Source organism: Lethenteron reissneri, chromosome 72, assembly GCF_015708825.2.
Source record: "Lethenteron reissneri isolate LAM-NWPU_2019-01 chromosome 72, ASM1570882v1, whole genome shotgun sequence".
Classification (NCBI taxonomy): Eukaryota; Metazoa; Chordata; class Hyperoartia; order Petromyzontiformes; family Petromyzontidae; genus Lethenteron; species Lethenteron reissneri.
In genome coordinates, this window is record NC_083850.1 from 7,427,984 (window position 1) to 7,452,815 (window position 24,832).

The 24,832-nt window shown below is 49.3% G+C and overlaps 2 protein-coding genes across 2 annotated transcripts in view; one reads left to right on the plus strand and one right to left on the minus strand.

Moving 5' to 3' along the window:
- LOC133361378 (zinc finger protein OZF-like) overlaps window positions 1-5,203 on the plus strand; it is a 43,577-nt gene extending 38,374 nt beyond the window's left edge. Inside the window, exon 2 of the mRNA XM_061580304.1 lies at window positions 1,893-5,203. Coding sequence (XP_061436288.1) covers window positions 1,903-3,543 — 1,641 coding nt within the window. The 5' untranslated portion in view covers window positions 1,893-1,902 and the 3' untranslated portion in view covers window positions 3,544-5,203. The remainder of the gene's footprint in view (window positions 1-1,892) is intronic.
- LOC133361399 (oocyte zinc finger protein XlCOF6-like) overlaps window positions 1-24,832 on the minus strand; it is a 140,145-nt gene that overhangs the window by 76,740 nt on the left and 38,573 nt on the right. The gene's annotated exons all lie outside the window — the stretch shown is intronic.

A 24,832-nucleotide genomic window follows, 5' to 3' on the forward strand; every position in this document is an offset into this window, starting at 1 on the left:
CAAAATATGATAATTGTTTTTTTTAGCCTTTTATCTGGCAACAAAACTGACACCTTTTTTGAGTTGTACGCCTTTTGGCGTCATCTCGTCCAACACCATATTAACTGCTCTGCAGGTATGCTGCAGGGCAGTTAATAGATATTTTCTTTGCAACAACGATGATGTCGGAAGAGCGACGCACACATGAATAGGTGGAACGCTGTGTTCCTAAAACCCAGCAAGACAGTGGGGAGCACAACTGGTTCATCTGTCAGTCATCCCTTGACACCTGGATCATTCCCATTATCTGCTGACAAGGAATCCACACTTACATGGCCTTAAATTGCACCTATCATGGCATTAGCACTGGGATAAGGTTACTTGCAATTCGTCATGAATGGTGGATATTTGTTTATATCTGTTAATGATGCATGTGGAATGTACGTGTATTTAAGAGTTTATCTTTGTGTGGAGCTGTGGTGGAGTTATTTCACTGCATTATGAACTCAACAATTAGTTTGATTATCACCGACAGTAAACATGATTGATAAGTGAAAGCTGAACTGCTTGTGGGCCTCTGCTATGTTGATTGATCTTAAATTAATTACATGATGAAGTGAGGAAGCGTCAATACTGAGCAGAAGAAGGCGGCCAGGCATGGTTCTGGACACACCACCACTTTACCATGCCAGTGTGTGACAGTGTCAAGTTTGTATTTGCAGTAAATTATATTAACTATTGAACATGGAGGTTAAATCAAAACGATCGTTTAACTTTTGGAACTTTTTGGAAGAATGGAAACAGGAAATTAACAGCACACATGCTGCTGAAGTTAGATCTGTTCATCCAAGCATTCAAGCAAATCTGAGCCTGGCTTCACACCTCTAAAGTTGCGATTGAACATTTATTGATGTATTTCTGCATAATACAAATAGTATTATTCCTAACAGCCTTTGCTATGTTAGCTGATATTTGCTTTTATAAATACTACTTTTGCAGCCAGGCTGCCGAAATTGTGTGCTTGGTGTTTTGGGTGAACATTTATTTTGAAGATACTAGGGCTTCCAGGCATATTTATAACCTTTTGCCCTCTCATTGTGTGTCTTAACAGCCCGTGTGATGAATTGGGGATAATCTTGAATATATGAATAAATATAGACGTGTAAGTCATGTGTGATTGTGTATATATTCATTTTTTTGGTTCTTTCGGTAAAGTCACGTAGAAGGGAAGTAATAAAATAATAAAAATAAAACATAATAAAACAATTCTCACGACGTTTCGGCCACAACGCAAGCAGCCGTCCTCAGGTGAAAACCAGGTCCGTCGAGGCGACAGAGTCTGAATGAAACAGCACACGGGCTTAGAGCATATATATAAGCTGGGCGCATTGACAAAGGAATTTGCATATCAACAGGAATTTAGCATATTTATGGGAAATGCAGGAATGTAATTAGTACTGCATATGCATGTGCATTATGCAAGTTCATCTTATCTTATAATGCACATGCATATGCAGTACTAATTACATTCCTGCATTTCCCATAAATATGCTAAATTCCTGTTGATATGCAAATTCCTTTGTCAATGCGCCCAGCTTATATATATGCTCTAAGCCCGTGTGCTGTTTCATTCAGACTCTGTCGCCTCGACGGACCTGGTTTTCACCTGAGGACGGCTGCTTGCGTTGTGGCCGAAACGTCGTGAGAATTGTTTTATTATGTTTTATTTTTATTATTTTATTACTTCCCTTCTACGTGACTTTACCGAAAGAACCAAGAAGATGAATCCCTGCAGTCACGAAAGCTTTAAATCGAAATATATATTCATTCCTCTGTGCCGCGATACTGATGAAGATGGTGTGGACATTTTTTTCAGTCTGCAGCTGATGCTTCCTCTGATGCTTTTTCTGCAGAATTGGTCTGATGGAGCAAAGGCACTCAGCGCAGCTCGGTACACAAAGACAACAATGGGACCAGTATGCAAACAGCATGGATTGTACTGGAAATTTTACACAGGACCAGAGATCTCCAATGGGAGAGAAACCCTTCAAGTGCACTGTGTGTGGGAAGGCATTTTCAAGTTCATCTTATCTTAAAAAACACCAGAGAACACACACAGGAGAGAAACCCTTCAAGTGTACTGTATGTGAGAAGGCATTTTCAAGTTCATCTTATCTTAAAATACACCAGAGAACACACACAGGAGAGAAACCCTTCAAGTGCACTGTGTGTGAGAAGGCATTTTCAAGTTCATTTTATCTTAAAAAACACCAGAGAACACACACAGGAGAGAAACCCTTTTGGTGCACTGTGTGTGGGAAGTCATTTTCACGTTCATTGTATCTTAAAATACACCAGAGAACACACACAGGAGAGAAACCCTTCAGGTGTAGTGTGTGTGGGAAGGCATTTTCAGATTCATCTGCTCTTAAAAAACATCAGAGAACACACACAGGAGAGAAAGCCTTCAAGTGCGCTGTGTGTGGGAAGGCATTTTCAAGTTCATCTTATCTTAAAAAACACCAGAGAACACACACAGGAGAGAAAGCCTTCAAGTGCTCTGTGTGTGGCAAGGCATTGTCAAGTTCATTTTATCTTAAAATACACCAGAGAACACATACAGGAGAGAAACCCTTTAAGTGCACTGTGTGTGGGAAGGCATTTGCACAGTCACCACAGCTTCATACCCACCAGAAAACACACACAGGAGAGAAAGCCTTCAAGTGCACTGTGTGTGGGAAGGCATTTTCAAGTTCATCTTATTTTAAAATACACCAGAGAACACACACAGGAGAGAAACCCTTCAAGTGCACTGTGTGTGAGAAGGCATTTACATGGTCATCAGGTTTACAGATCCACCAGAGAACACACACGGGAGAGAAAGCTTTCAGGTGTAGTGTGTGTGGGAAGGCATTTTCAAGTTCGTCTTATCTTAAAATACACCAGAGAACACACACAGGCGATGAACCTTTCAAGTGCACTGTGTGTGGGATGGCATTTTCACAGTCATCAAATCTTAAAATGCACCAGAGAACGCACACAGGAGAGAAACCCTTTAAGTGCAGTGTGTGTGGGAAGGCATTTTCAAGTTCATCTTATCTTAAAATACACCAGAGAATACACACAGGAGAGAAACCCTTCAAGTGCACTATGTGCGGGAAGGCGTTTGAACAGTCACCACAGCTTCATAGACACCAGAGAACACACAGGCATCAGAAGACCCCCAAGGAGTGTAGTCTGAAATCGAATTCTGAAAGTCAAAGTGCTGCAATGAGCCCATCGCTCCTGAAAAAAGAACCAGATGTAAATACCAGCTTGGACACTATGAAATGTATCAAGGTGAAATTTGAAGAGGCGAAGGTGAAATGTGAAGAGGTGACAGTGAAGAGCGAAGAAGTGAAGGTCAAATGTGAAGATGAACATTCAACTCCAAAATCGGACCTTCACATCAATGGAGGCAATGTGAAGCAGGAGGAGAATTCTGACTGTGAGGCAGAGCGAGGCAACTCCCAGCAGTTTGTGGAAGTGGAGGTGTGGGTGGACTTCTTAAACAATACAAAGTAAAATGGAGAACCTGTAGATGTGTAAGCTTGAGACAATGAAGCTCCAATAGATTCACATTTGTCACAGGCCTTTAATGAAAAGAACGTGAAGTTGAACACTCCATTCCTATGTTCAACCTGCAGAGTAAGAGCGGTCAGTATTTGTGGACCTGTGGGTTGGGTAGATCTCTAACTAGGAGCGAGAGCCAATAAGCTTCCAAGCATTCACTATGTTATAATGTAATGTGAGGTTACACCTGGATGATGATGATTGGCTCTGCTGGCTTCAACCCGCAACCAATGGGGAGTCAAGCCAGGGGCGTGGCCCTGGAGCTGTACAGTAGCTTCTGGAAAGTTCCAGGGGTGTGGCTGAGGATTGGCTGCGGGGCATCACGTGGGCCAGGGATTAAAAGGGGCAGAGAAGGACAGCACGTGGTCAGTGTGCGGAGGAACGAAGGGGGAAGCCACGTGGCTGGTGCCGTGGTCCGGAGCCTGCCACGTGGCGGGCCGCGGCAGTCTCTGTCTCTCTGCCTCTCATGCTGTCAGCCAACAAGTTCAAGTTCATTTATTAGGTATAGCCCTGCGAGCCATTCGGCTCTTGAATTGGGTGCAACCTCAACAAACAGAAAACAAAAACATGTACAAGAAAACATCTTAAAGTGAATATGTGACTAAGTGAAAACAGAAAATCCAAGAAGAGACAGCAAAATATTGCAGAAAAAACACCGTACACCAACGCTGTGTGCAAACATTCCAGTGGGATGCAAGTCAAACAATAACAACCACAATACAACTTAGATTAAGGCCATCAGTCTAACTGTACTACAACAAACAAACATGTCTAAACCAATACACTTTTCGAAATCAAAATAAAGCCATGAAAGCAATGAAACAGTGATCATAGGAACTGTGACGGAATTTTCACAATAAACAGCATGTACTACCAAAACCCTGCAGCTATAGCTGGCTGCATGAGTCACTCCACAACAGCAGGAGCATCAATCGGAGTATTATAATTTTTCAATGCACCTTTAATAGCGTGAGAGGGAGCAAGAGAAGTGGAGGAACAAATGTAGTGAAAGCGGTGAACGAAACTTAATAAAGAATTCTCAATTCCCAGCGTTTCAATGGGGTTTATTACATTGGAGTCGGAAGTACATTTTTAGACCGCTTGGACCATCATCCACGAGGTCCAAGCACCTCAAAAAGAGGAACTCACCGGACCCGCCGTCAGACGACGACGACGATGCCGATGAGGACGAGCTTCTGGGCGCAACGGGACCGCTGCCGCCGACTGCTGCTCTCCCCGCCGCCGCGCCAAAAACGACAGGCCGGCGCGGAGGCGACTCCAGCTGCGGACGAAGGGTGGTGACGAGTGGCGGAACAGATTGAGACTCTCCGTGCGGTGATGCTCAATCTCGTCACGGTGGTCGCGTCGTCTGCCCCCCTGGGTCGGCCTCGTGAGACGAGTCCAAGTGCGGACGACCTTGACCTCCAACGGGGGGCTGTAACCGCCATTACACCTGCTGCGGAGGAGGCCGCCATCTTGGGCTGGGTTTGCTGCCACGCTGCCTGTGGCCGCCATCTTGGCGGAGCCGCGTGCTGCGCGGGTGGCGGGAACGAGCACGTCCAAGGACTCTTGATGGTGGCCGCAGCCATCGCCTCCTTAATATTAAATAATTTGTCGCCAGAGGTGACTGGAGCGCTTTTACGTGGAGATTCGAATCCGCCTTCCGATCGGTGCGGTGGACGGACTCCGAGGCACTTGAGGCTCTACCTACGCTGTTGGACGACGTGTCCCTGGCCGTTTTCCGCTCCATCCCGGCGAGTAGGAAGAAGACGCTTAAGGACGCCTTCGCTGAAATGGCGGAATTTTACGAGCCGCCATCGGCTGCCCACAGAAAAATCATGCAGCGACGTCGGGGGTCGGAAGAAACGCCTCTGGCGTCCCGTGGTGCGCTATTAGCGCTCGCCATGGCCGCCTACCCCGAGTCTTCCGCCGACCTCCTGGACCCTCTCATTCTTGCAAGAATGATTGAGCTATCGCAAGAGTTGAGCATCTCGCTGCCGGTGTGCGGCCATGAGCTGCTGACGTCTCGCTGGGCGGCGCGATGTTTAGACGCCAAATTCAATTTGCGACGTTGGCACCAAATGGCGGCGAGGACGGGGGACCCCAAAAAGGACGGTGAACCGCTGGGATGGGCCCCGCGTCGCGTCGTGCACATTCCGAAAGAGTCCAGCGATGACGACTTGGTGGCTGCTGCTCCTCGCTGGACCCCGCAACGCCGGCAGGACACGTGGCACGACGGGGCCGGACGGTCACGAGCGGGGGCCGAGGCGACCGACCGTCGGGCGGCCGCCACATGCTTCAAGTGTGGCCGACTGGGCCACTTGGTTTCGATTTAAAGCTTTCGTGACTACAGGGATTCATCTTCTTGGTTCTTTCGGTAAAGTCACGTAGAAGGGAAGTAATAAAATGATAAAAATAAAACATAATAAAGTCATTCTTACGACGTTCCGGCCACAACGCAAGCAGCCGTCCTCAGGTGAAGACCAGGTCTGTCGGGGAGACAGCGTGGTGTTGTTTCATTCAGATGCTGTTTCCCCGACAGACCTGGTCTTCACCTGAGGACGGCTGCTTGCGTTGTGGCCGAAACGTCGTGAGAATTATTTTATTATGTTTTATTTTTATTATTTTAATACTTCCATTTTACGTGGTGACTTTACCGAAAGAACCAAGAAGATGGGCCACTTGGCCCGCGATTGTCGGAGGCGGTTAAGACCTCCGCAGCTCCTGTCGGCCCTTCATCTCTTCCACCGGACGCGGATCGACATCATTCTCGGGCAAGTCGGCAGGCGTCGGGCACCCGGCAGGCCCCAAAACCTCAGGCATCCACTCGCACCCCCGTAGGCTTATCGGATGTTAATTGTCGGCATGCTGATTCGGTACCGCACACGGTTGCTCGGTGGAAGAAATTGTCTCGAAGGGTGGTTGCAGCCGCATTGGGGTCCTCCACGGTGCCGGGCACTATTCAAGGGTCGCTCGTCCATTTCACTTCCCACAGCTAAACCACTCATATATTTGCCGCTCGACGAGGCGAGCAGTATGAGTACCACCTTGATGGGTCTGCGACGTTTCCTTCCAGAGTTATTGCCAAAAAAGCACAAACATCCCAGAATCCTCTCGGTTTGGGGTCCAAATGTTGTCGCTTATTATATCCCATGAGAAACATCGCCTGGACGAGCGGGGGGACGTATTCTACCCCCCGCAGACACACAGGCCTTGCAGAGCGTCGAGGCCCCTGTCGAGCAGCCTCCGACGAGGCTCGTTCCGTCCACGGAGGACGTTAAACCCGCTCCTCCGCTGCCCCCTCCTGCTGAGCAGTCGGCGAGACGACCACGCTCCGTGGGGGCAGAGGGACCGGCGTCGTGGCACGCGATCGAAGTCGCTCCCGTTTCGTTAACGCCGTTGCCATGTTGTACCTGTAACCCCTTCCGTTACGTCGCGCTACAGTTGGTGCCCTAATGTTGTGTCGCTCCTACATCGCACGTTGGTTCCGTGCCCTTAATAATGTTAATTTTCGACCGCGCGTTGTTCGGCGCCCTAACAATCTTACGCGTCATTGGCGCCCTAAATGTTAGTTGCAGGGGTTAGCGCATCGCCCTTTTCTCAGCCGAGACGGCTGACTTTTTACACGGGGGGGAGGGGGGGGGGGGTTGATGTAATGTGAGGTTACACCTGAATGGTAAATGGGTTACACCTGGATGGTAAATGGGTTACACCTGGATGGTTAATGGGTTACACCTGGATGATTAATTGGTTACACCTGGAAGATGATAATGATGGGCTCTGCTGGCCTCAGCCCACAACCAATGGGGAGTCGAGCCAGGGGCGTGGCCCTGATGTAATGCGAAGACTACGCCTGTAGGATGATGATTGGCTCTGCCGGCTTCAGCCCGTAACCAATGGGGAGTCGAGCCAGGGGCGTGGCCCTGGGGCCGTACAGGGGGCTCTGGAAAGTTCCAGGGATGTGGCTGAGGATTGGCTGCGGGGCATCACGTGGGCCAGGGATTAAAATGGGCGGAGACAGACAGCATGTGGTCAGAGCTTGAAGGAACGAAGGTGGAAGCCGCCACGCTGGTGCCGTGGTCCGGAGCCTGCCACGTTGCGGGCCGCGGCAGTCTCTCTCCCTCTCACGCTGTCAGCCAACAGCGTGAAGGAGCCATAGAGTAGAGCAGGCATGTCCAAAGTCCGGCCCGTGGGCCAATCACGGCTTGCGGTCAGATTTCATACGGCCCGCAGCTTCGGTCTTATAATGTGTTATTTATGGCTCGCTAGCTCTGTCAGAATAAATAAATCATAAAACTTTAAAGATGTAATTCCTCCTTCCACCACACGGTGGCAGCACCATTCTAATGCTCTCTGGCTCTGCATCCGTGCCGCGAACCCTTCTCGAATCATTTCTGCCATAGCAGTGGGAATTACAATACTTCTTCACTGGAAATCGAGGAAATTGTGTTTGTCTAATTTGTAAAGAGACGGATGCCTTGTTTAAGGATTTTAACGTAAAGAGACACTACAAGACTAAACATGCTACAACATACGACAAGCTAACAGGGAGTGACTGCGCTGAAAAAGTAAAGCAACTCCAAGCTGCTCTGGCATCGCAACAGCGATTGTTCACGCCGGCCTGTGAGTCAAAGGAAAACATCACCAAAGCCAGCTACGAAGTGGCCATGTTAATAGCTAAACATGGCAAACCTTTTACTGAAGGAGCATTTATCAAAGACTGTGTCATGAAAATGGTGGAGAACATTTGCCCCGAGAAGAAGCAAGAATTTATGAATGTTTGCCTGGTACGCAACACTGTGGCACGGAGAGTTGAGGACATATCGTCAGATATTCAGAGACAACTGGGGGACAGGGGAGTGGCTTTTGATTATTTCTCATTAGCCTGCGATGAAAGCACCAATGTATCTGACACTGCACAACTACTTATTTTTTAAGAGGAGTTGATGACAACATGAACGTGACAGAGGAGCTGCTTGACCTCAAAAGCCTTAAAGGGCAAACCAGAGGAACAGATGTATTCGTTTCTGTTTGTGAAGCTGTTGATGATATGAAACTACAATGGAGTAAAGTTTCTGGGATCACACTGATCTGCAATAAAGTCAGCGAAGAAGCAGGCAACGCTATTTAACTTCACCGTATCATTCACAAGCAGGCTCTCTGCGCCAAACATCTCAAATTTGACGATGTTATGAAACCAGTGGCAAAGGCAATCAATTCTATTCGCTCTAAAGCTCTATACCACCGACAGTTTCAGCAGTTCTTGCGTGACATCCAGGCTGAATACGGTGACGTAATATATCACAACGATGTGAGGTGGCTAAGTCGGGGGTCCGCACTGCAGCGATTTTTCTCTCTCAAAGAGGAAATTGGACATTTTTTGGGTGAGAAGGGACAACCAATGGAAGAACTGTCCGATCCTGTATGGCTGGCAAATCTGGCTTTTTTGGTTGACAACGAAGCATGTTAATCTTCAAGGAAAAGATGCAGTGGTGAGCCAGCTATATGCTCACATCATGGCCTTTGGAACCAAACTGCAACTTTTCCAAAGACACTTGTCTCAAACAGAGCCCTGCACTGCGCACTTCCCAGCTTTGAAAGAGGTCATTGACCGTTTTCCACAGGACAACATCGGTGCGCAAATGAAGAGTTATGCAACAGCTATCGCATTTCTTTCTGTGGAATTTAACAAACGCTTTCGGGACTTTGCAGTTATTGAAAAGGACATGTTGCTTTTCTCTTCTCCCTTCTCCGTGGACTCTGATGATGCTCCTCCACAGCTGCAGCTGGAGCTCATTGAGCTGCAGTTTAACGATGAGTGCCGCGGGAAACACCAGCAATGTTCTCTTGTTAACTTTTACCGGCAGCTGGACAAAAGCAGGTTTCCAGAAATGCGGTCATTTGCTAAGAAAATGCTGAGCTTATTCGGCTCCACATTTGTGTGAGCAAACATTCTCAGTCATGTACTTAAACAAGAACCAATTGAGGTCAAGGATGAGTGACTCCCACTTGCGTGGCATTTTACGCATCTCAACCACTGCCCTCAAGCCAGACCTGGTCTCTTTTCTGAAATCTAGATCTCAGTATCACCCATCTCATTAGTGTCAGCAAGTTATCTGTTCCTTGATCAATCTGAAATTGAGTGTTTTGAACGGTAACATCTGTCACTATTAACAGTGAAAAGCCTAAAGCACACTAATGTACTTGGACTTATGGCACTTGTTTTATTAAACTCTTGAATAAGATTTGGTTATAACTGTTGATATGTACCTGTAGATATGACACAAACTCGTGCTTTCTGAAAGATCTTGTAAAAGACAAGGGCAAAATTCACTTGTTTTAAAGTTTAATGATAACAGACCACGTTGCATTACTTATAACTCATGTTTAAAATGTTCATGAGGCAAATATATTTAACTCATGGAAATTTAAGGTATTGTATACAGTTTTTTCAATGTTATCTGACTGAATGAAAGGCAGAATTGTGTTTTTAGAGTTGTTCACGTCTGCCTAAGTGGCTTATATTTGGTTACATTGTCATTTGAAAAATATAGGTAATTGTGACTGATAATTGTTTTATAACAGTGTGTGTTTTCACGTAACTTTTGTGGTAAAAATGTTGGAAGGAACTATTGGCCCCCGGGCATCTTCACTTTATCAAATTTGGCCTTCTTTGCAAAAAGTTTGGACACCCTTGGAGTAGAGGAATGGATATAGTGAGAGCTGTGGAAGAAACTTAATAAAGAATTCTGAATTCCCGACGTTGTCTCAACGAGGTGTATTACACACATACATAGAGTGACACACACATTGCCGTACACACACGTGGACTATCACACATAGACATGGACTTGAGATATACACACGTCGAGTTACACACACATATGTATTGCTCGACTTGACACGACAGCTTCTTGCTTTTCTCTTTCACTTTATTTCGCTAATACAGATCAACATTCCCACAGCGAACACCAATCAACATTCCTTCCGCGCGCTCTCCGCTCGCTCGCCGCGTTCCGCCGGCCTCGCTCGCTCCGCGTCCCTCCTCCGTCGACTCTCCTCTCCACTCTCTCTGGCACACTCAGCCGCTTTTTATCGGCTTCTCCTTCACACTCCAGCCGCTTCTGCTGGCTTCTCTATTTCTACCTTATACTTCTCCACCGCTACCCTACACTTCTCCGCTGCTACCCTACGCCTCTCCGCTGCTACGCTATGCTTCTCCGCTGCTACCCTACGCTTCTCCGCTGCTACCCTACACTTCTCCGCTGCTACCCTACACTTCTCCACTGCTACCCTATGCTCCTCCGCCGCTACCCTACGCTCCTCCGCCGCTACCCTACGCTTCTCCGTCGCTACCCTACGCTTCTCCGCCGCTACCATGTACTTCACCGCTACCCTACACTTTTCCACTGCTACCCTACACTTCTCCACTGCTACCCTACAATCCTCCACTGCTACCCTACACTCCTCCACTGCTACCCTACGCTTCTCCACTGCTACCCTACGCCTCTCCGCTGCTACCCTACGCTTCTCCACTGCTACCCTACGCTTCTCCACTGCTACCCTACGCTTCTCCACTGCTACCCTATGCTTCTCTACTGCTACCCTACGCTTCTCCACTGCTACCCTACGCTTCTCCGCTGCTACCCTACGCTTCTCCACTGCTACCCTACGCTTCTCCACTGCTACCCTACGCTTCTCCGCTGCTATCCTACGCCTCTCCGCTGCTACCCCACGCTTCTCCGCTGCTACCCTACGCTTCTCCGCTGCTACCCTACGCTTCTCCGCTGCTACCCTACGCTTCACCACTGCTACCCTACGCTTCTCCGCTGCTACCCTACGCCTCTCCGCTGCTACCCTACGCTTCTCCGCTGCTACCCTACGCCTCTCCGCTGCTACCCCACGCTTCACCGCTGCTACCCTACGCTTCTCCGCTGCTACCCTACGCTTCTCCGCTGCTACCCCACGCTTCTCCGCTGCTACCCCACGCTTCTCCGCTGCTACCCTACGCTTCTCCGCTGCTACCCCACGCTTCACCGCTGCTACCCCACGCTTTTCCGCTGCTACCCTACGCCTCTCCGCTGCTACCCTATGCTTCTCCGCTGCTACCCTACGCCTCTCCGCTGCTACCCTACGCCTCTCCGCTGCTACCCTACGCTTCTCCGCTGCTACCCTACGCCTCTCCGCTGCTACCCCACGCTTCTCCGCTGCTACCCTACGCTTCTCCGCTGCTACCCTACGCCTCTCCGCTGCTACCCTACGCTTCTCCGCTGCTACCCCACGCCTCTCCGCTGCTACCCCACGCTTCACCGCTGCTACCCTACGCTTCTCCGCTGCTACCCTACGCCTCTCCGCTGCTACCCCACGCTTCTCCGCTGCTACCCTACGCTTCTCCGCTGCTACCCTACGCCTCTCCGCTGCTACCCTACGCTTCTCCGCTGCTACCCTATGCCTTTCCGCTGCTACCCCACGCTTCACCGCTGCTACCCTACGCTTCTCCGCTGCTACCCTACGCTTCTCCGCTGCTACCCCACGCTTCTCCGCTGCTACCCCACGCTTCTCCGCTGCTACCCTACGCTTCTCCGCTGCTACCCCACGCTTCACCGCTGCTACCCCACGCTTCTCCGCTGCTACCCTACGCCTCTCCGCTGCTACCCTATGCTTCTCCGCTGCTACCCTACGCCTCTCCGCTGCTACCCTACGCCTCTCCGCTGCTACCCTACGCTTCTCCGCTGCTACCCTACGCCTCTCCGCTGCTACCCTACGCCTCTCCGCTGCTACCCTACGCTTCTCCGCTGCTACCCTACGCCTCTCCGCTGCTACCCTACGCCTCTCCGCTGCTACCCTACGCTTCTCCGCTGCTACCCTACACTTCTCCGCTGCTACCCTACGCTTCTCCGCTTCTACCCTACGCTTCTTCGCTGCTACCCTACGCTTCTCCGCCGCTACCTTACGCTTCTCCGCTGCTACCCTACGCTTCTCCACTGCTACCCTACGCTTCTCCGCTGCTACCCTACGCCTCTCCGCTGCTACCCTACGCTTCTCCGCTGCTACCCTACGCCTCTCCGCTGCTACCCTACGCTTCTCCGCTGCTACCCTACGCTTCTCCGCTGCTACCCTACGCCTCTACGTTGCTACCCTACGCTTCTCCGCTTCTACACTAAGCTCCTCTGCTGCTACCCTACGCTTCTCCGCCGCTACCCTACGCTTCTCCGCCGCTACCCTACGCTTCTCCGCCGCTACCCTACTCTTCTCCACTGCTACCCTACACTTCTCCACTGCTACTCTAGTCTTCTCCACTGCTACCCTACACTTCTACACTGCTACCCTTCACTTCTACACTGCTACCCTTCACTTCTCCACTGCTACCTTATACTTCTCCACTGCTACCCTACACTTCTCCACTGCTACCCTACGCTTCTCCGCTGCTACCCTACGCTTCACCACTGCTACCCTACACTTCTCCACTGCTACCCTACGCTTCTCCGCTGCTACCCTACGCTTCACCACTGCTACCCTACACTTCTCCGCTGCTACCCGACGCTTCACCACTGCTACCCTACGCCTCTCCGCTGCTACCCTACGCTTCTCCGCTGCTACCCTACGCCTCTCCGCTGCTACCCTACGCTTCACCACTGCTACCCTACGCCTCTCCGCTGCTACCCTACGCCTCTCCGCTTCTACCCTACACTCCTCCACTGCTACGCTACACTCCTCCACTGCTACCCTACACTCCTCCACTGCTACCTTATACTTCTCCACTGCTACCCTATGCTTCTCCGCTGCTACCCTACGCTTATTTGCTGCTACCCTATACTTCTCCACTGCTACCCTACGCTTCTCCACTGCTACCCTACGCTTCACCGCTGCTACCCTACGCTTCACCGCTGCTACCCTACGCTTCACCGCTGCTACCCTACGCCTCTCCGCTGCTACCCTACGCTTCTCCGCTGCTACCCTACGCTTCTCCGCTGCTACCCTACGCTTCACCGCTGCTACCCTACGCCTCTCCGCTGCTACCCTACACTTCTCCGCTGCTACCCTACGCTTCTCCGCTTCTACCCTACGCTTCTTCGCTGCTACCCTACGCTTCTCCGCCGCTACCTTATGCTTCTCCGCTGCTACCCTACGCTTCTCCACTGCTACCCTACGCTTCTCCGCTGCTACCCTACGCCTCTCCGCTGCTACCCTACGCTTCTCCGCTGCTACCCTACGCTTCTCCGCTGCTACCCTACGCTTCTCCGCTGCTACCCTACGCCTCTCCGCTGCTACCCTACGCTTCTCCGCTGCTACCCTACGCCTCTACGTTGCTACCCTACGCTTCTCCGCTTCTACACTAAGCTCCTCTGCTGCTACCCTACGCTTCTCCGCCGCTACCCTACGCTTCTCCGCCGCTACCCTACGCTTCTCCGCCGCTACCCTACGCTTCTCCGCCGCTACCCTACGCTTCTCCGCTGCTACCCTACGCTTCTCCGCTGCTACCCTACGCTTCTCCGCTGCTACCCTACGCCTCTCCGTTGCTACCCTACTCTTCTCCGCCGCTACCCTACACTTCTCCACTGCTACCCTACGCCTCTCCGTTGCTACCCTACACTTCTCCGCTGCTACCCTACACTTCTCCACTGCTACCCTACGCTTCTCCGCTGCTACCCTACGCCTTTCCGCTGCTACCCTACGCTTCTCCGCTGCAACCTTACACTTCTTTGCTGCTACCCTACACTTCTCCACTGCTATCTTATACTTCTCCACTGCTACCCTACGCTTCTCCACTGCTACCCTACGCTTCTCCACTGCTACCCTACGCTTCTCCACTGCTACCCTACGCTTCTCCATTGCTACCCTACGCTTCTCCGCTGCTACCCTACACTTCTCCACTGCTACCCTACGCTTCTCCACTGCTACCCTACGCTTCTCTACTGCTACCCTACACTTCTCCGCTGCTACCCTACGCTTCTCCACTGCTACCCTACGCTTCTCCGCTGCTACCCTACGCTTCTCCACTGCTACCCTACGCTTCTCTACTGCTACCCTACACTTCTCCGCTGCTACCCTACGCTTCTCCACTGCTACCCTACGCTTCTCCGCTGCTACCCTACGCTTCTCCACTGCTACCCTACACTTCTCCACTGCTACCTTATACTTCTCCGCTGCTACCCTACACTTCTCCACTGCTACCCTACAATTCTCCACTGCTACCTTATACTTCTCCACTGCTACCCTACGCTTCTCCACTGCTACCTTATACTTCTCCACTGCTACCCTACGCTTCTCCACTGCTACCCTGTACTTCTCCGCTGCTACCCTACGCTTCTCCACTGCTACCCTACGCCTCTCCGCTGCTACCCTACGCTTCTCCACTGCTACCCTACACTTCTCCACTGCTACCCTACGCTTCTCCACTGCTACCCTACGCTTCTCCACTGCTACCCTACATTTCTCCACTGCTACCCTACACTTCTCTATTTCTACCCTACGCTTCTCCACTGCTACCCTACACTTCTCCACTGCTACCCTACGCTTCTCCACTGCTACCCTACGCCTCTCCGCTGCTACCCTATGCCTCTCTGCTGCTACCCTACGCTTCGCTGCTACCCTACGCTTCTCCACTGCTACCCTACACTTCTCCACTGCTACTCTAGTCTTCTCCACTGCTATCCTACACTTTTACACTGCTACCGTTTACTACTTCACTGCTACCCTATACTTCTTCACTGCTACCCTATACTTCTCCGCTGCTACCCTACACTTCTCCGCTGCTACCCTACGCTTCTCCATTGCTACCCTACACTTCTCCGCTGCTACCCTACGCTTCTCCGCTGCTACCCTACACTTCTCCATTGCTACCCTACGCTTCTCCGCTGCTACCCTACGCTTCTCCATTGCTACCCTACACTTCTCCGCTGCTACCCTACGCTTCTCCATTGCTACCCTACACTTCTCCGCTGCTACCCTACGCTTCTCCATTGCTACCCTACACTTCTCCGCTGCTACTCTACGCTTCTCCATTGCTACCCTACGCTTCTCCGCTGCTACCCTACGCTTCTCCATTGCTACCCTACACTTCTCCGCTGCTACCCTACGCTTCTCCATTGCTACCCTACACTTCTCCGCTGCTACTCTACGCTTCTCCATTGCTACCCTACGCTTCTCCACTGCTACCCTACGCTTCTCCATTGCTACCCTACACTTCACCGCTGCTACCCTACGCTTCTCCGCTGCTACCCTACACTTCTCCACTGCTACCTTATACTTCTTCACTGCTACCTTATACTTCTCCACTGCTACCCTACACTTCTCCGCTGCTACCCTACGCTTCTCCGCTGCTCCCCTACGCCTCTCCGCTGCTACCCTACGCTTCTCAGCTGCTACCCTACGCTTCACCGCTGCTACCCTACGCCTCTCCGCTGCTCCCCTACGCCTCTCCGCTGCTACCCTACGCTTCACCGCTGCTACCCTACGCCTTTCCGCTGCTATCCTACGCTTCTCCGCTGCTATCCTACGCTTCACCGCTGCTACCCTACGCTTCTCCGCTGCTACCCTACGCTTTTCCGCTGCTACCCTACGCTTCTCAGCTGCTACCCTAAGCTTCTCCGCTGCTACCCTACACTTCTCCACTGCTACCCTACGCCTCTCCGCTGCTACCCTACACTTCTCCGCTGCTACCCTACGCTTCACCGCTGCTACCCTACGCCTCTCCACTGCTACCCTACACTTCTCCACTGCTACCCTACACTTCTCCACTGCTACCCTATACTTCTCCACTGCTACCCTATACTTCTCCACTGCTACCCTGCACTTCTCCGCTGCTACCCTACACTTCTCCGCTGCTACCCTACACTTCTCCGCTGCTACCCTACACTTCTCTGCTGCTACCCTACACTTCTCCACTGCTACCCTACGCTTCTCCACTGCTACCCTACACTCCTCCACTGCTACCCTACACTCCTCCACTGCTACCCTACACTTCTCCACTGCTACCTTATGCTTCTCCACTGCTACCCTACACTTTTCCACTGCTACCCTATACTTCTCCGCTGCTACCCTACACTTCGCTGCTACCCTACACTTCTCCACTGCTACCTTATACTTCTTCACTGCTACCTTATACTTCTTCACTGCTACCTTATACTTCTCCACTGCTACCCTACACTTCTCCGCTGCTACCCTACGCTTCTCCGCTGCTACCCTAAGCTCCGCTGCTACCCTACGCTTCTCCGCTGCTACCCTACGCTTCTCCGCTGCTACCCTACGCTTCTGCGCTGCTACCCTACGCTTCTCCGCTGCTACTCTACGCTTCTCTGCTGCTACCCTATGCCTCTCCGCTGCTACCCTATGCTTCTCCGCTGCTACCCTACGCTTCACCGCTGCTACAATACGCCTCTCCGCTGCTACCCTACGCCTCTCCGCTGCTACCCTACATCTCTCCACTGCTACCCTACGCTTCTCCGCCGCTACCCTACGCTTCTCCGCTGCTACCCTACACTTCTCCACTGCTACCCTACACTTCTCCGCCGCTACCCTACGCTTCTCCGCCGCTACCCTACGCTTCTCCGCCGCTACCCTGCACTTCTCCGCTGCTACCCTATGCTTCTCCACTGCTACCTTATACTTCTTCACTGCTACCTTATACTTCTTCACTGCTACCTTATACTTCTCCACTGCTACCCTGCACTTCTCCGCTGCTACCCTGCACTTCTCCGCTGCTACCCTGCACTTCTCCGCTGCTACCCTACGCTTCTCCGCTGCTACCCTAAGCTCCGCTGCTACCCTACGCTTCTCCGCTGCTACCCTACGCTTCTCCGCTGCTACCCTATGCTTCTCCGCTGCTACCCTACGCCTCTCCGCTGCTACCCTACGCCTCTCCGTTGCTACCCTACGCCTCTCCGCTGCTACCCTACGTTTCTCCTCCGCTACCCTACGCTTCTCCGCCGCTACCCTACGCTTCTCCGCCGCTACCCTACGCTTCTCCGCCGCTACCCTACGCTTCTTCTTGGTTCTTTCGGTAAAGTCACGTAGAAGGGAAGCAATAAAATAATAAAAATAAAACATAATAAAATAAAATAATTCTCACGTCGTTTCGGCCACAACGCAAGCAGCCGTCCTCAGGTGAAGAATGAGGCATTACCAAGCTAGGAGCTAATATATACGCTGCGTTGGAGGTGCAAGAGCGCCTTAACAAAAAGAATGTGCATATGAAGAGGAATTTAGCATATTCATGGGAAATGCGTAGGAGGTGGGTGGGGGGGGGTTCATAGTCATATTATGCCCATGCATTATGCAGGATCAACAGCACCAAGGGGGGGTGCAGTAGCATTAACAAAGGAAAAGAATGTTAATAGTATGTAGCTGCAGTTACTAAACAACAACGTAGAAAACTAAAGTATAAACTACATAAAAAACTAAAGTATAAACTGCATAGCACCATCAGTATACTTACTATACTCTACAATAAGCTGAGTTACTAACAACAAGTAATACATTACAATTCTACGTCGTAAAAAATTATATAATATGCTTCCATCTAAACTTTATTCTCTTACATCACACGAGCATACACCGTACTATATACTGCCATAGATAAACCCAACATTAAATTATATACTGTATTGCTATAAACCACCCTATACCTTATACATTTTAATATAATACTATGTATTATTCTACTCACCCTAATGTGTATCACACTGCTATATGTTTACTATACAATTACGATACTATATATTACTTTGTACATTGTATTAAGCATATAAATGTTATACTATTTGTTATTATACGCTGTACCATTGACCGTCGTATCAATGGGTGAGTCGTGGGGGGGAAACTTGCAGCGGAGCAAAGAATCCATTCCCTGCGGAGAATACAATGCCAGTGAGTGGAACGCGGTCTGAAAGTCACCGTAAACGTGAACACAATCAGTTAAGATCCGAAATGGTTTATTACGTCCTTCCAATGATTGCTAAGCCAGAATCCATCTTCTCGGTTAAAATTGTCTCTGTGTTTGTATATGTGGATCGCCTCATGAACGAATCTCTCATGATAGCCAGATGGCTTGCAGAGAACCTCTGTCTTGGAGAAGTCAATGTCATGTGAGCCCACTGAGTTGTAACAGTGATCTGCCACGGCTGAGGTGTTTGTCCTACCGTGTTTCAGGTCTGCCTTATGTTCACGGATGCGGTCCGAGACATGTCGTTTGGTTTCCCCAATGTAACTGCTACCACAGAGGCAACTTAGTTTGTAGACGCCAGGGTATTGTATGTCTGGAACCACATCTTTTACAGACGGTACCAGATCACGGATTTTATGTACTGTGTTGAATCGAACCTGGATCTTGTGTTTAATCAGGATTTTGGAGATCTTTTTTGTGACCGCAGCAATGTAGGGTAAGGTGATGGTCTTGAAAGGCTCCTCAACAGGATCCTTCTTGATGGTTGGAGTGATGGCTTTGCGGATTGTGTAGTCGGAGTAACCATTAGCCTTAAGAGCTTGGCGCACGTGTTTGAGTTCACTGGCAATGTGTTCCTGGTCGGAGATGCATTGGGCTCTATGATATAGAGTCTTGATGAGGGAATTCTTCTGGGATGGATGGTGGTGGGAATCCGGTTTTAAGTAAGCATCCGTATGGGTGGCTTTCCTGTAGACATCTGGCTATCATGAGAGATTCGTTCATGAGGCGATCCACATATACAAACACAGAGACAATTTCAACCGAGAAGATGGATTCTGACTTATCAATCATTGGAAGGACGTAATAAACCATTTCGGATCTTAACTGATTGTGTTCACGTTTACGGTGACTTTCAGACCGCGTTCCACTCACCGGCATTGTATTCTCCGCAGGGAATGGATTCTTTGCTCCGCTGCAAGTTTCCTTTCACTATTCTCCAATTGACATATTTCGTTGCTGCCTCTTAGTATCTTTCACACGACGGTCAATGGTACAGTGTATAATAACAAATAGTATAACATTTATATGCTTAATACAATGTACAAAGTAATATATAGTATCGTAATTGTATAGTGAATATACAGCAGTGTGATATACATTAGGGTGGGTAGAATAATACATAGTGTAATATTACATTGTATAAGGTGGTTTATAGCAATACAGTATAATTTAATGTTGGGTTTGTTTATGGCAGTATATAGTACGGTGTAGACTCGTGTGATGTAAGAGAATAAAGTTTAGATGGAAGCATATTATATATTTTTTTACGATGTAGAATTGTAATGTATTACTTACTGTTAGTAACTCAGCTTATTGTAGAGTATATTTAGTAAACTGATGATAATATGTAGTTTATACTTTAGTTGTTTACGTGGTGGTTTTAGATACTGCAGCTACATACTATTAACACTCCTTCCCTTCATTAATGCTACCCCTATCCCCTCCCTTTGATAATTGTAATCCTGCATAATTCACGAGCATAAATAGTACTATTCACATACCTGCATTTCCTATATCACATACCTGCATTTCCCTTATCCCCTCCCTTTGATGCTGCTAATCCTGCATAATGCACGGGCATATGGAGTACTAATCACATACCTGCATTTCCCATAAATATGCTAAATTCCTCTTGATATGCATATTATTTTGTGAAGGCTCCCCCTTTCTTCCCCCCTTCCAACCCAGCTTATATACATGCTCAAAGCACGTGTGCTGTTTCATTCAGACGCTGTCGCCTCGAGAAACCTGGTTTTCACCTGAGGATGGCTACTTGCGTTGTGGCCGAAACGTCGTGAGAATTATTTTATTATGTTTTATTTTTATTATTTTATTACTTCCCTTCTACGTGACTTTACCGAAAGAACCAAGAAGAAGAACCCGAGCAGTCACGAAAGCTTTAAATCGAAATTTAGTATCGTAATTGTATAGTGAATATACGGCAGTGTGGTATACAGTAGGGTGGGTAGAATAATACTCAGGGTAATATTATAGTCGAAGGTATAGAGTGTGTATAGTAATACAGTATATAATTTAATGTTGGGTTTGTCTATGGTAGTATATAGTACGGGGTAGACCCGTGTGATGTAAGGAAAAAGGTTTAGTTCAAAGCATATTATATTTTTTGCGACATAGAATTGTAATGCATTACTTACTGTTAGTAGCTCAGCTTATTGGAGAGTATATTTAGTATACTGATGATACTATGTTGTTTATACTTTAGTTTTTTACGTGGTGGTTTAGTAACTGCAGCTATATACTATTAACATTCCTTCCCTTTGTTAATGCTACCCCTATCCCCTCCCTTTGATGCTGCTAATCCTGCATAATACACGGGCATAATATGACTTTGAAACCCCCAGCCCACCTCCTACGCATTCCCATAAATATGCTAAATTTATCTTGATATGCAAATTATTTTGTCAAGGCGCTCTTCTTCCTCCTCCAACCCAGCTTAAATATATGCTCCAAGCTTGGTGGTGTTTCATTATTCACCTGAGGACGGCTGCTTGCGTTGTAGCCGAAACGTCGTGAGAATTATTTGATTATGTTTTATTTTTATTATTTTATTATTTCCCTTCTACGTGACTTTATCGAAAGAACCAAGAAGATGAATCCCTGCAGTCACGAAAGCTTTAAATCGAAACTGGATCTTCAGCAACTTGTCTGACCGGTCACCACTGGTCTCCACTCATGTGGCCAAAATGCTTCAAACCAAAGTTGCATTCTCCTCCAGGAATAGACGCAGCATAGCACATCGACTCCGACTCAATTTGGACAAAACCACCATGTTCCCCATCTTTGACGATTGCGACATCATCTACCGCCTAGCCTCTAAAACGTCTTGTGCCATATCACTATTTGGCCCTCTGCTTGCCCTTGAAGCCCCCTATAAAACGCTTTATTGCAACTTCTATATAACCCGCGTGTGTCCCCCTTCGACATCAAAAAAATCCACCACTGGGTGTGTTTCTTCATAAAAGTAATTTTAACAAAATCTGCCAGGATACAACCGACATGAGAACTCTATAAATCCCCAGCCACTCAGTTCAGAATTGCCTCCCTATTTTCACAAAACCACCAGCAATTGAAACGAGATTTGGCGACGCGTTCTTCCACGCTGCAGCCCCAACTTACTGGATTGCCCTTGGCTCTCACGTCAAAGTTCAGCTCCCTCCATTTTCTCCGCCATTTGAAATAACTCCGAGCTCAGAGTGCCCAATCCTGCAGCACCTCTGCCCAAGCTGGCTGCTGTTACTTCTTTCATTTCTGTGGTGGTTATTGTATTCACTTTACCTTTCGGACATTTCCTCTCCAATTCTTCATACCCTCGTCCATGCTATTCGAGCAATACGTCAGTTTATTTTGTAAACATTTGTAGTTGTCATTCTTTATGCACACTCTCTGCTTGCTCTTCTGATGTGTCCTGTCCCGTTGTTGCCTGCTGTTCCGTACAGATCACTTTGATGTTGCTGCCCTTGTTCTGTGCTGATAGCATCACGGATCTTCCACACAAAGCAGCTGGGTGCCTAGCGACATTGCAACGTAATGATCTGAACAAAGTTGCGTCGTCAGTACCTCTGACCACCTGATGCAGCTAAACACGTAAAAGAGTGAATGTAACCATTGAATGTGGAATTAATTAATCATCTCAGCTCAGCAGTAAGTCGAAAGACAATTTACATGATCACATTTAGCAATGCCATATGACGTTTCACTTGAACCTGCTTTACACATCATCAGAATACAAAATGCTGAAGCCGACTTGTTACCGAGGGTGTTATGGAGGGTAATGTGACAGAGACGATTCAAATATGAATCGGTCAATCTCCAGAATCAATTGTAACAGCAATAGTAATAATGCGAGTGACACCCTATGTGTTTGGTAGTACAGCCGCGTAGCAATCCACGCTGGATCACGTGGTGATCCATTTTAGACATCCCGCTCTGCACAGATATGGCGGAGGGTCGTCCATTTAAAGTGAACCATGTATAGATGCCCCAATTGTGATATATTCATGGATACAATGCGGGTGATCAATTCGTAGCTACACCACTTAATCACACGTGGGCATCAACTGGTGGATGAAGGCAACAGTCGAGACCAATGTGCTAGCAGTGCACCACAGGAGCATGCGACGTTTGCTCGTAAACGCAGGGTGACATTCAGTGACAAGTGAGACCACGAAGTGAACTTGACTATCAAGGTCGGCTCCACGCGTAATCTCTCTTCAACAGTCTTAATGGGTACACCGCTAAGTGGCGTGTGGTCAGGTAAAACGGTGGGCATCTCACTCCTATTTTCCAAACAAGTCTGACGTTAAAGAGTGTAGGGGCGAGGCTGCATCTCTGTCGTTCCCCGTGGGAAACACGAAAAGTCTCACTGTCAACGCTGCCAAATTTACCCGGACCTGGCCAAAGTCACGAGGGTCCTGAATAATTGCGACCACAGAGGAGTCAGGGGCCATGAAACTACGAAAACTAACCCACCACCCTGGCCTCATTACAATGGTAAGGTTGTACATACACAATTGAGTCTTCATAATAAAGTATAGTAGTGCCGCATGTAAGGCGTTTGTGTGTAGTGGTTTGTTGGTGTTATGTACTAACTGAAGCGTCCGGCTTCCATCTCCCACAGTCACAAGTGGGCAGCCCATCATTTGATTCGCAAAAGCCACAGAAGATGTGGATACCTCTATCCAAAGTCAAACATAGAGGACTTCGCTGTGTGTCACTGTGTATATTTGTACTGTCCCACATATACATTTAAAACTTATAGATATCAAATTCACGAATGCCAAATAGTTTCTGAAACTCGGAGAAATAAACCTTTCAAATATTACTTTCAATGGCGATGCAAAATCACAAATTGTTCTATTAAAAGGTTAGCAATGAAATGCTAATTCTTTTAAATATTTTCCCATTTAAATTATAAAGGTGTTGTCTGTCATACTCTGCAGTACAGGTATAGTGTGTTCCATTGAGTCGCAGACTTTCTCTCTGGAGGCAACACACGTTTATTTTCACCAACACGTAACACAAAAGTGTTACTGCCCTTTTACCAGATAACCTACGTTGGTGGACCACCGGGCCAACTACGCTAATCAGACTGCGAGTTAGCTACCACGAACGGGACCCTGGCTTTGGTCCTCACCAACGTTTTGGTGACTTCTTCTTGGACGACGTAGAACGCAGATCGTAGATCTTCAGATGACCGTAGCAACGCTGAACCCCGGTCCCTGTGGGGTCCCCGCTTATATGCTCCCGGGCTGTGGCCGGCCACGCCCTTGGCCACGCCCACCTTCGAGAGAGCTCCGGCTTTCTCTCGACCTTTCTTTGTCGGATCTTACCCAGTCACGTGACCACCCCCTAGCCCCCACTTGTCACGTGACTTCTAGGGTCAACCAGAGTGCCACGGCCCAGGGTAGCCTCTTCCCATGGCTGACACTCTCACACTCCCTCCGGTATGAGTCGGCACCGCACGCCACGCATGGTGCACCTGCGCTATCACAGCGCTCATCGCGCCGCCTCTAGGGCTGGTACTGCACCCACATAGGGGGTGTCCGCGATGAGAGTGCATCGCACGCCGTTGTCTCGCGAGAGCCGGCATTACTCAGTGACATTCACGATGTCGCTGCATCTGTGGTGTCACAGCAACGGAGCAATTCCGCCGGCACTGCTATCCCCTCGCACCCCTCCACACGAACGCACGCACACCCCCACTAAACACACACACACGCACCCCCACTAAACACACACACACACCCCCACTAAACACACACACACGCACCCACGTAGGGTCTCGTTGGAGGGTCACCTGGTACCATGATTTTTACCCGAGGGGCCCCTGGCGGGGATGTCCCACGGTTTCCCACTGCCAGGAGATTGACCGACCCCCCCCCCCCAGGCCGGATTACATGGCGGCCCCCCTAAAATCAACGTAAAACATTTGTAGGAGCGCAAAGAGCTTTACAGGCTGGCCGCGATGAAGCATACACGACACTGGAGACGGTGCCTCAAGGCAAACACCCTGCGGGCAGTGTAAACAGTGGGGTGGGAGGGAAAACCCCTGGGCACATAGAAGGAGGATTTAAGAGAGAGAGACCTAGGGAATTACCGGTGAATCAGAGATGAGGAACGCAGATACGGGGACAATGGAAATAGGGGGGGATGAGGGGGGGGGGGGGTGCGAATTGAGCCGTGGTGAATCTCAGCCGCCCTCAGCGTCCGCGTGACGCTTGCTGGGTGTAGCTGCGAACCATCGCTCAGGCAGAGTCTTCGCTGCCCAGCGTCCTC